This window comes from Leopardus geoffroyi, chromosome D3 (genome assembly GCF_018350155.1).
Source record: "Leopardus geoffroyi isolate Oge1 chromosome D3, O.geoffroyi_Oge1_pat1.0, whole genome shotgun sequence".
Taxonomy (NCBI): domain Eukaryota; kingdom Metazoa; phylum Chordata; class Mammalia; order Carnivora; family Felidae; genus Leopardus; species Leopardus geoffroyi.
Window position 1 is genome coordinate 33,893,266 of NC_059339.1, and position 11,891 is coordinate 33,905,156.

An 11,891-nucleotide genomic window follows, 5' to 3' on the forward strand; every position below is an offset into this window, starting at 1 on the left:
TATAAGATCCAAATGTGTGAGCAATTTTTTAAGCTCACCAAGAATATTATTGCTCAGAAAAATAAAATGTTTAAATTGCAGTCTAATCCACAACACTAGAGAAGTACTCCAATAAGACAAAATTCTAATCCTTCACCCTACACTAAAGGGTTCGTTATATTTTGTATACTAACGTAATTTCTTAAATCCCAACCCAAACACAGTATGAATGTACTGTCTGATGTGCTACACATGGAAAGAGCTAGAGATTTAAAAATACAGCAAATCATCCCCAGTCAACTAAATACCTCTAATAAGAAAGAGAGAAGGCACACTGGTTAATTTAATGGCTCTACCTGTTAGTGTTTTTGATATTTTGGTCCAAAGAGTCAATAAAGAAGGGTGCCTGGGTGGCCCAATCAGTTAAGCATCTGACTCTTGACCTTGGCTCAGGTGATGATTTCTTGGTCCCAGAGATCGAGCCCTCGAGCCCTCATTGGGCTCCGTGCTGTGACTGCAGAATCCTTTCAGGATTCTCTCTCTCTCTCATTCTCTCTCTCAATAAATAAACAAATAAATAAATAAATAAATTTAAAAAAATTGTTTTAATTAAAAAATTTTTTTTAATTAAAAAAAGAGAAGAGTCCTCCCTCTCTCTCTGACCCTCCCCAGTTCATGCTCTGTCTCTCTCTGTCCCAAAAATAAACAAACGTTGGGAAAAAAAATTAAAAAAAAAAAAAAAAAAGGGGGGCGCCTGGGTGGCGCAGTCGGTTAAGCGTCTGACTTCAGCCAGGTCACGATCTTGCGGTCCGTGAGTTCAAGCCCCGCGTCAGGCTCTGGGCTGATGGCTCAGAGCCTGGAGCCTGTTTCCGATTCTGTGTCTCCCTCTCTTTCTGCCCCTCCCCCATTCATGCTCTGTCTCTCTCTGTCCCAAAAATAAATAAACGTTGGAAAAAAAAAATTAAAAAAAAAAAAATAAAAAAAGAGAAGAGTCAATAGCTGAAGATCTCTCTTCCACTTCATCTCTCCAAACTCTCCGAAACCCTGACTCTTGTCAAGCTTTTCACTCCGGTCAAGTCATTAAGGATTGCCAATTCTGTCTGACAGATGTTGCCCAATCCTGCCCCCTGCACAGTTACTTTAATTTGGACCCCGGTCAAGTCTACTAACCTGTCATGGGAAAGTCACCTTTCCTGCCTGCTCTCTTCTTCCATTTCCCCCACCCCGAGGATAGTAACTTTTCCTTACTTTGTATATCCACTGAAACCACTGCATACCTCTATTCTGACTGCATTTAATATCTGACTTATATGCCCACCTGTGAAGTCTAGGCTCCTGAGCAAAGGACCACTTTTCATTACCTCAATAACCCCAGTGGCTGGGACAGATACACAGGACAACTTTGCAGATGTTTGCTTACTGAATAGGCCAAAGTTCTCACTTTTCTCTCTCCCTGTCCATTCTCCATGTTGCTGCCACACCTCTTTTGCCAAAAATAAACCTAAACATGTCCCACTCCTTATATGATCCCTAGAAGAGCTAAGGTTCAGGACCATCAGAGGAGCAGCCCCTTCAAAGTCCGACCCCAAATTCTCTGCTCTAGCTCATCCCCTGGCACTACAACTACTCTACATTAACTATTCTCCCAGCATATTTTCAGGGCTGTGCTCAGACTACATCCTGTGCATAAGTTCTGTCTCACAGGATTTTCCCTCCGTCTAAAAACACCCTGCTCAGAAATCACCTCTGGGAAATCTTCCTAAATTTCCCCAGGCAGAATAAACTTCTCTCCCTGTGCTACCAAAGCAAACTTAACACAGGTTTATTCTGGTCCTTAGTACACACACTTTTCTAATGATACTTTTGTTTGCTCTCAGTAGAAAGCAAGACTGTTGTGGTCGTTTCCAGTACCTTACACACTGCCTGGAAGCAGTGATATGGTACACCGGAAAGATCTTGAACTTTCCCACTGTTCAAAAACTGGCGCTGCCATCTTTCAACCGTACAGCTTCGGGCAAGTCACCATAAAGCTTCTCCAAGCCTCGCCTCCTCTTCTGTAAAATGAGATTCTGCACGTCCAAAGTTGTAAAGATCTCAGATCAGTTATGTGAAGCATCTGACACACGGCACCATGTAGACTTTTTCATGTTCTAGAACCGCTAGACAAAAATTCGTTGCAGTAATGACACGGAGGAGGAGAAGAGTGTTCAAGGACTGGACGAATCAGTTCAGTTCCGCAAATGTCTGTTGGGTGCCTACTTAGTACCATCTCAGAAGCTGGGCGAACACATAAAATGACTAAGGAAGCTCAACCCCCCAAAAACCGTATATTGGGACACAAGAGACAACTGCGGAGTTTTCAGGGTACATCTGTAGCTCCTTTCTCAACTCTACTTTGGAGTGCTGGTTTTCAAGAAGGCGATTTTATCTCCCAGGGGGTCAGTTTCGTCGGCTCGAACAGGGCCTAGGAGAGGTGCTGCAGGCATCTTAGTAGCCAGAGGCCACGGACGCTGCTAAACTACAGCGCCCAAGACGGTCTCCTAAACCAATCATCCAGTCCAGAGAGCCCAGAACAGAAGCAGCTGCACAGCCTCCAGCCCACCGACCCCAAAAGACAGAGGAGACGACTTCCGGCGGGGGGGGGGGGGACCAAGTCCGCTTCCGGAGGAGAAGCTGGCCCCGCCCAGGCCTCAGCCCCTCCGGGAGGCCGCTGCCTTCCCCGCTCGCTTCCCCGCGCCCTCCCTCCAACTCCCAGATGCCAGGACCGGGCGGGGGTGGGGGCACCGACCCACCGCCGGGACAGCGGCCCACGTCAGTGTCTCTCACTCACTATTTCTCTGCTTTGGCGAGGTGCTCCAGCCCCTCATTTATCTTCTGAGCCGCCATCTCGAAGGTCCGGGCCCTGACGTGGAGGGCGAGAGCCCGGCTGAGGAGGCGTGGGAACGCCGAGGGGAAAGCCGGGACGACGCGGTAGCCCGGCTGCTACAGAGGCCTGTAGGGCTCAAACCTAATGCGGCAAAGCAGGCTGGGGGCGGGGCGTTTAGAGGCAGCGCAGGCACACAACGCGCAGGCGCAGAGTGCCAGGGTTCGCGTGAGCCTTGCGCTTCTAGCGCAGGCGCCGTGGACACTGACGGTGGTTGTTTCGTTCCGGCGTTCGTTCGATGATTATTTATTGAACACCTAATATGTGCCGGGTACTGTTCCAAGCACCGGGAAATCAGCAGGGGGTACAACAGACAAAAACCCCCGCCCTCGTGGAGCCTTGCTTTTCTCTTCATGTGAAAATACGTTGGTGCTATAATTTACTACATTTGTCCCATAGCTGAAAGAGTATTCATTCACTCATCCTGCCTTTTGAGCGCCAACTATACGTCAGTCAGTAAGCAAAACAGACTGTCCGTCCTGGTTACTGTCAAATAATCACCCAGCCGCTACAAACTACGGTGAGCGCTCTGAATGAAACGGAGTTAGGATCGCTTGCAGTGTTCAAGCAGAAATAATAGCCAGTAACACCCTTGGCTCAATTGCTAACTCACGGTGATTTCAATATCCACAAAGACGATTCCTGCAATGCCTAGGCAGCCTCTCAGTTTCTAACCCCACCAACTCATCCACCCATTCCCAGGATCATACTCTTGACCTTACTAATTACTCGTAACTGCCTACTTAACCTCCACTTAACCTCCTCCTGCCATTCCACATCACCTTTCCTCGTGCCAGGAATTTTCCACCTTCAACAGAACGCTCACCTTTTCCTATCCTTCTACTCTTAATTCATTTCCCCCTCTTTACCCAGCGTAGATTCTGTGTTCTATCATTTTAGCTACTCTTTGGTAACTAAACCTCAACCTCCGTGGCCGTCCCTTTCTCCTCTCTCCTTGTCTAGAAAACCCCCAACTCTCTACCTACTCTGGAACTGCTCTTGAGCAAGGAAATGTGGCTGGAGAAAAAAAACAAGCCAGCTTGCCAACATTACTCATTCTAATGATCGTAAGCATCAAGGAGATCTTTGGTGCTGCTAAGCAATTGTTCTTTATTTTCCTGTCAAATTACTCACCCACTCACTTGGATGGCTGTTGACACACCCTCTTTCTCCTCAAAATTCCAACACAATCTTCCTGCCTGCCTGCTTGCCTGCCAACTCTTAACTTCTTGTTAATAGGAAATAGCAATTGAAGAGAGATCTTGCATTTGGCCTCATCAGCCCATCTACCAATTATCTGTATCAGTTCGCGAATAGTCCACCTTTTCTCCAGTGAACCCCTCTCATCTATCCTCACTTCCTCACTTAGTTTCTTGGGTATAAGTACCATCCACACATGGGGCTTCCCGCCATCATCCCATTATCTAGCCTGGGCTTCCCTATATGAAGGCACAGCATTTCAAGGGGGGCGAAAGTGGAAATCTAGGCCTTCTGGGACCAACTCAAAATCACCTCCGCAGCTTTCACTGGTTAAAGCAAGTCACAAGGCAAGTCCAGATTCAAAAGGTGGGGAAATAAAGGAGTTGCAAAATATTGTGACCTTGACTTCCAGTTCACCACAGCTCCGGAATGACTGGTTCAGTATAAGAGAACTGGGGCCTTTATCAGAAAACAGGAAAAGTCTTACATTTTTAAGGGAAATTAGACTTAACACCCACCCAGCATTATCAACCTCTAAAACCATTTGACTGTCCCAGAAGTTTTTCTGCACCAAAACGCTTCTCCTCATTCTCCCTTGTTCACACATTCATTTATTAAACATTTTCTGAGCACCCACTCTGCACAAGGCACCGTGCCCACACCCACAGGATACAACTGTAAGCAAGGGAACATAGGGGAGAAAGAATTATCTTCCTCTACCCAACTTAGAGTCTCCAACTGGGGCACTGTAAATTAGACTGGAAAGACAGATCAACAGGAGGAAAGCAAACAGATCTGCTTAATGGAAGTTTCACAGAACACAAGAGCCTTCCCAAGGAAATGAAGACGTGCAAAAGTGGGTAAACCTGAATGTGATGCTAGAGTTGATGAAGGAAAGGAAAGTTGCGGGAAAACGTAATAGGACAAAGGGTATGAGTGAAGGGTAGTAACCAGAGGGAAGCTTAACAAGGACTAATCATTCAGGGTCCCCTCAGCATCCCTGCATCTTCTGAGATAAGGAAGGTCCTCTTTTCCAGGTATAAGGAGGGCACATCTCATAGGAGGGCTGATGGGTTCAGGACATGATCCTCAAAATATGTCATCTTGGCGTATTGAATGTTTTAAGCTGAGAAAGTTTGAGAAAACAGTACAAGCAGGAAGATCACTCTGAATTCCTCTGCCCACCGCCCTTCTGCTCTGAAAACAGGTCATAAAACCCTCACGTAAGAGCTGCCTCCCTACACCTGGAGGAAAACAACATCCTTATCTCCAAAGACGGAGGAGAAGAAGCTGAACAAACAGGCTTTGCTAAGCGTCTGCCACTTTAATACCCTTGCTTTCTGCTCCTTAACCTGTCATATTCCACTCTTCACTGAACCTAGGATAAAAGTACACAGGTTTGGATCTCGGGGTCTTTGTTTCCTTATGAAGGCTCCCATGCCATGTAAAACTTACATGAAATATACCTGTAGGCTTTTCTCCTGTTAATCTTTGTCTGTTTAATTTGCAGACCCAGCCAGAGATTCCAAGAGAGCTGAGACAAACTTTTCCCTCTCCTGCAGGGTCTTATGACCTGCTCCGGCAGAGAAGGGCGAGGTCAGAGAGACATCCTGCACCTGCTGTTTCTCGAATTTCTTCATCTTAAAGTTTTCACTAAGCCAAGGTGCCATATTTAGGGGTAGCCTGTTCTAAACCCTATCAAGACATAATGCATGCCCACATGGAACTTGTGGTCTATGAGAGGACACAAATATTAAACCTACTTTTGCTAAATAGCGACAAAGAATGGAAAAAAGAAAGAAGGCTAGGGTTCTATGTTCCCAAAGACCTTTGACTAGGGAAGGTGTGTAAGTACATGCTAACTCTCCTTCACAGGAAAGGGAGCAAGAGGAGGGAGAACAGGGACAGTAAATGGGGGCACACAAATATTCTACCTTCTTCTTCCCCACCCCCCCCCCCCGCCTCCACCAATCCTTTCCTACATTAGGGTTGAAATAGGGCTTGAGGGAGGGGTATTAGGGAAGCCAGCTTGGGTGAGCCAAAAAATGAAAAGATTGGACCAACTGAGGAAAGGCGAAAGAGTGTAGTCTTTCAAGCTAAATCTGGTGGTATACCCCATGAAAATAATTCTTGATATCACAGCAGCTGCTTCCAGCACCCAAGCAAAGGTTGCCATCGTGGCCTTTGCCTCCGACTCACCTGCTGCCTCGCCTCCTTCCGGGGCATCTCTCACCTCCTCTCCTGAACCCCTTCAGATGCTCAATGTCCCTTGGTGGCGCCTGCGTGGCTCAGTCAGTTAAGTGGCCGACTTCGGCTCAGGTCATGATCTCACGGTCCGTGAGTTCAAGCCCCGCGTCAGGCTCTGTGCTGACAGCTCAGAGCCTGGAGCCTGTTTCGGATTCTGTGTCTCCCTCTCTCTCTGACCCTCCCCTGTTCATGCTCTGTCTCTCCCTGTCTCAAAAATAAATAAAACGTTAAAAAAAAATTTTTCAGATGCTCAATGTCCCACTCATTCCCCAGGCTGGCTGCTGGTTCAAGCGACCCCATCAAACTCATCCTTTCCTCTTATTCTAAAAATTCCTTCTTTATCTTGCCTCCACAAAAATTTACCTTCCCACATGCTGTCCTGGTTTTGGATCTGACTACAGTGATTTCCATCAAAGGGTGAACAAGGCTGAGGTAGAGCTTGTTACCCCCGGCTCTCCAATGGCGGGCTGTGGTCTTGGGCTGTGGTCTTGGGAGAGTTCTTCATGCCCATGTCCGGATCCCCGGGCTCCTCATGTGCACAAACCTCCCTCCCCTCGTCTCCTCTGCTGCCAGAAAGCAAGATTCTTGGACCCACCTTCCTCAGCTGAATGTTCAGGGAAATGAAGGGTCTTTGTCACTGCGTGGGAGAGAGGTTGGTTGATGAACTCTGACTATTTTGACTCAAAAACCCACACTTTTGGGGCACCTGGGTGGCTCAGTCGGTTGAGCCACCGACTTCAGCTCAGGTCATGATCTCACGGTTTGTGAGTTCAAGCCCCGCATCGAGCTCTGTGCTGACAGCTCAGAGCCTGGAGCCTGCTTCGGATTCTGTGTCTCCCTCTCTCTCTGCCCCTCCCCCACTCATGCTCTGTGTCTCTCTGCCTCAGAAATAAATAAACATTTAAAAAAATTAAAAAAAGAAAAATAAGAAACCCACACTTTCAGTCCTCAGCATTGCCCTACTTTCCCCCCCAGAGCATCTGTTATCTCCCTACCTGATGTCATTTTCTTGTTTTATGAAGATTTTTGTTTATTGTTCATCTCTCCTGGTGGAAGTTAAGCCTTGTGTGGCTGGCTTTCTTTGTACTGTCTGTTTGCTGGTGTTTAGAACAATGCCTGACCCTTAAGAGGCACACAATGTGCACACCTGGGGTTAACTGGTGAATTGTTCCCTGTCCCTGTGGCCGCAGGGCCTCCATCTGGCATTGTCTGAGGGTCTGCAGTATCTGCCTTTGCCCTTCACCTGTGAGCTTTGGGGGACAGGGCCCCTGACTTCTGCAGGACCCAGTACAGGGCTGCACGGAGAACAGAGCTCACTCAGAGCTCTTCTGCAATTCTCTCATTCCTGCGGAAGAAAAGAAAGACGAGTTAGGACGTTTAGACGCTGCTTCCTCCAGAGCCTTGGTGTGGCTCCTCCCGGGGTGATTTCTAGATGGATTTATAGATAGGAAACTGTTGCAAGCATCATTGTTAATGCCTTAATATCTTCAGAAGAATTCCAGAAACAGAACAAGAGGGCAAGGGTGTGAGAATGGAAACAGACACACTATGTGCTGTTCCTCTTACCTCGGCACAAGATGGCAGACCAGTGTGGCCTCAGCCAGAGCATAGCTTCCCATGTAGCCACAATGCCACAGTCGCCCCTGCCTCAGTGGGGGAGGAGATGGGTGTTGGCAGTGCTGGCAGTGGATTCTGTCCGGATTGCCTGACCCTGAAGGCTCCGGATGGAGGCCAGCCGCTAAGACCCCCACCCTGGCAGTCCCTGGCAGCTGAGAGACAAACGGCTCAATAGGACAACTAAAATCTGCCCGAAACCCTACGAAGCATTTCATGTGCACCACCTCAGAAGCACGGTAACGATCCCATTTCACATATGAGGAAACTGAGGCTCAGAGAAGCTAAGTAACTTGCCTAAGATCACACCATCAGTAAATGGGAAGGCAGAACTTGAACCCAGAACCATGAGAGTCCGAAATCTATACCTGAGCCACTCTAGTGGACTTAAAAATGGAACCTGTCGGGGCGCCTGGGTGGCTCAGTCGGTTGGGTGTCCGACTTCAGCCCGGGTCACGATCTCTCGGTCCGTGAGTTTGAGCCCCGCGTCAGGCTCTGGGCTGATGGCTCAGAACCTGGAGCCTGCTTCCGATTCTGTGTCTCCCTCTCTCTCTGCCCCTCCCCCGTTCATGCTCTGTCTTTCTCTGTCTCAAAAATAAATAAACGTTAAAAAAAATTTTTTTAAAAAATGGAACCTGTTTTGTAGTCGTTTAATAACAACTCACACAATACACCCACTTAGGCGCATGGATCAATTATAGACGTTCAAATATTTCTGAAGAAAAAAAAATCGGAGCACGTTTTACTACATATCTGTTAGTGTTTGGAAATTTCACTAATCATTGAAAAATTGGGGAGTTTATTAGATACGACTGACAGAAGTTGCCAAATGGCTGAGAAGGAAACATCCCTGCCAGATGCGGTAAGTGCACCTTACAGAGACTTTCCCAGTTCATTGCCTCCTTGAGGTGGTCTTGTACTTCTCCCTAGTAGACACACGGTGGCGCCACTCGCACAGGCGTTTAGAGCCGCGGGCCATCCAAACAGCAGTGATTTGCTACTTTTGGTACAGAGCCAGACTCCGGCAACACGCTGCCTTCATAACTGAACTTTCCACATAAAAGTGATACCTCTCACTATTTTGTACACAAAGTTAGGCAGCGTTTCCCAAGAGTTCAGAGCACAGTAAAGCTAGAAACATCTGCAGCATTAATGGGCTTAGTAACAGATTTTTAAAATCCCCTTTAACCAACACAATTGTTTTGATAAATAATACTTGTAAGAAGAGAAAAGATGTAGAACTTACTTTGATAGTTATCTTTGAATGAAAGTTGAAACCAATTTACCAAATCGGCTTAGTAGAGTCCTACTGTATATTTTATTAGCCTGCTTGCAGACAACCTAATTTCATCCTGAAAATGTTCTTTTTAAAACTACCTCCCAAAGATACACCTGTAAAGATGGCTTTAGCCTTCAATTGCAATAATTTAATACTGTTGCAAAAGAATACATTCGTGTGGCTACATTTTGTGCAAATATAAATTAGACAAATTTGAAGTAACACAACATTGACTTTATCAATGAAATTTTACAAATAGCATGCATCTTCCACATTAAAAATTCCTCAAGAATTGCACAATTTGAACCTGTCAGGAACAAAGAGCTGTAGACTGAGTTCATGCTATTGACTCTTTTGTTTAAATTTATTTTTGAGGGGGGCCTGAGTGGCTCAGTTGGTTAAGCATCACACTTTGGCTCAGGTCACGATCTCACGGTTCAAGCCCACATTCGTCTCTGTGCTGACAGCTCAGAGCCTGGAGCCTGCTTCAGATTCTACGTCTCCATAGCTCTCTGCCCCTCCCCCGTTCACCCTCTGTCTCTTACGGTCCCTCAAAAATAAACAAACATTAAAACATTTTTCAAAGTTTATTTTTGAGAGAGAGTGAAAGCACATGCTTGAGTGGGGGAGGGGCAGAGAGCGAGGGAGAGAGAGAATCCCAAACAGGTGCCACACTCAGTGCAGAGCCGGGCACAGGGGTCCACCTCACAAATCCTGAGATCGTGACCTGAGCTGAAATCAAGAGTTGGACGCTGAACAGACTGAGCCACCCAGGCGCCCCTATGCTGTTTACTCTTTAGGCATTCATTCAAGAGATATTTGTGGACTGGCTTCTCTGTGCCAGGCACTGTTCCAGGCCCTGGGGGTACAGCTGTGGACATAACAGACGGCAGACTTGCCTGGTGCTCTCAGAGTTTATATGCTGGGGAGGGAAGGGAAGGGTGGGGGTCTGGGCGACCAGCTGGAATGCTAGGTGGGATCTGTGCTTCTTGGAAAATAAAGCAGGAAGAGAGCTGGAGCAGTGCACGCACAAGGGTGGGAGCAGTTACCTGACTGGGCAGGTGACAGCTGAATGAAGACACGCAGGCACGATGGCTTGAGCCAGTGGGCTCTCCGGTCAAGGAGCGTGGCTAATAGAGAGATAAAGCAAAGCAGCACGTTGGTGTCGCAGGGTGTGTTCCTGGCCTATTCCAGGGAACACAAGGGACCCTCGATGCCAAGGCCCCATCGGAGTGCAGAAGACCAACTGCTGAGTGAATGAGCCAACACACCCCTCCTCCGTCGAGTCCCATCTAAAGCCAGGCAAAGTTTGGATTTGGTTGAAAATCTTCAGGAATATGCCTCATGATCACATACAGACAGCTTCCTTCTGCTTGTGTGATTAGAAATGAACAAATAGTAATAAACAAGGCAAAAAAAAAAAAAAAAGTGCCTATAGTCTATGATGGAAAGCTTACTCAAACATGAAAATTTCAAGCCCACCAAGTGCACTAGAGTTGCAAAAGCAGCCTTTTTCTCGAGATTCTCGTGTCGCTGTGAAGATAGAATAACACTATGGTGGGACACATTCTAGTAAAGAGACGTAAAAGTTCCAGAGACGAATCATGTTCACAGGGATCAGTAGGGCCCCTGCAATCCCGGTGAACCTACACAGCCCGCACCAAGCTCCCCTCTGCTCGCGGTTCCCGTTCTTCCCGCTGGGGGGAGCTCTAGGGCCACGGCCATTGCCAGAGGAAGGCGTGGGCTCAGAAATAGACTCTGGTAAGGCTTTTTAGTCATGCCCACATTAGACAGGAGACCTTCCAGATTTGGGGGGGAAGAAAAAAAGAAGCAGAAGAAGAAGATAAAAAACAAAACAAAACAAAACCTCATCTCCCAGCTCCCAACAAAATCAGAGGTTGAAAGAAGACGGTTTTAGCATGGCAAATAAGAAAAATAAACAAGTGCTTGAAATGGATAAGGTTTGCCTTTTAAATTTGTTTTTGCAAAGGGTTTTTTTCTTCCCCGAAAAACAAAATACTAAAATAGCAAGTTATGTTTTCACTTATGAATCCTTCTCAAGAGGAAATCTAATAATAACAAGGGGTTCCCATTGGATTCCAGTGTATTTCATAATGTAAATATATTTCTATCCTCTGTGGAGAGAAACCTATCCCACGCCAGGTAGTTCTCATTTCAATTGGTGATTTTGCTCATTGGTAATTTTTCCTCGTCTTTTACCTCGAACAACCTCTCAAACTGAAGGAAACTTTAGATTCTACAGCTGTATGTTGGGACCGGGGGGCCTACAGCTAGTGACAGAGGGTGAAAGGTGGCGGTGGCGAAGGGAGTTCTTACGCTTTCTTCTAGATTCGGTCGGAAGAGTTCTTTGCTGCTCACCAAATGTTCACATGTTGAGAGAACAGGGCTGGTACTGGAAAAAGAAAAGGCTTCGAGGCAGTTCCACGTGCCAGTCTCAGCTGTGTTCCTCGTAGGATGTAAATTATTTCACTTCTTTGAACCTCAGTCTCCTCTTGTACGAAATAAGCATAATAATAGCGTGGTGGATTCAAAATGGCAGTCAAATCTCTGGCGCTCCTCCCATTGAGAGGTGGAGTCTGTGTCCCCTCCTCCCTTGAACCCGGGGTGGGAAGGTGTGCTTTGGCCGCT

At 46.9% G+C, this 11,891-nt stretch overlaps 1 protein-coding gene across 1 annotated transcript in view; it reads right to left on the bottom strand.

Moving 5' to 3' along the window:
• The window catches only part of NAPG (NSF attachment protein gamma), a 29,093-nt gene extending 26,146 nt beyond the window's left edge, over positions 1–2,947 (bottom strand). Inside the window, exon 1 of the mRNA XM_045456881.1 lies at positions 2,810–2,947. Within this exon, the coding sequence (XP_045312837.1) occupies positions 2,810–2,865 (56 nt within the window). The 5' untranslated portion in view covers positions 2,866–2,947. The remainder of the gene's footprint in view (positions 1–2,809) is intronic.
• Between the last annotated feature and the right edge of the window lie 8,944 nt (positions 2,948–11,891).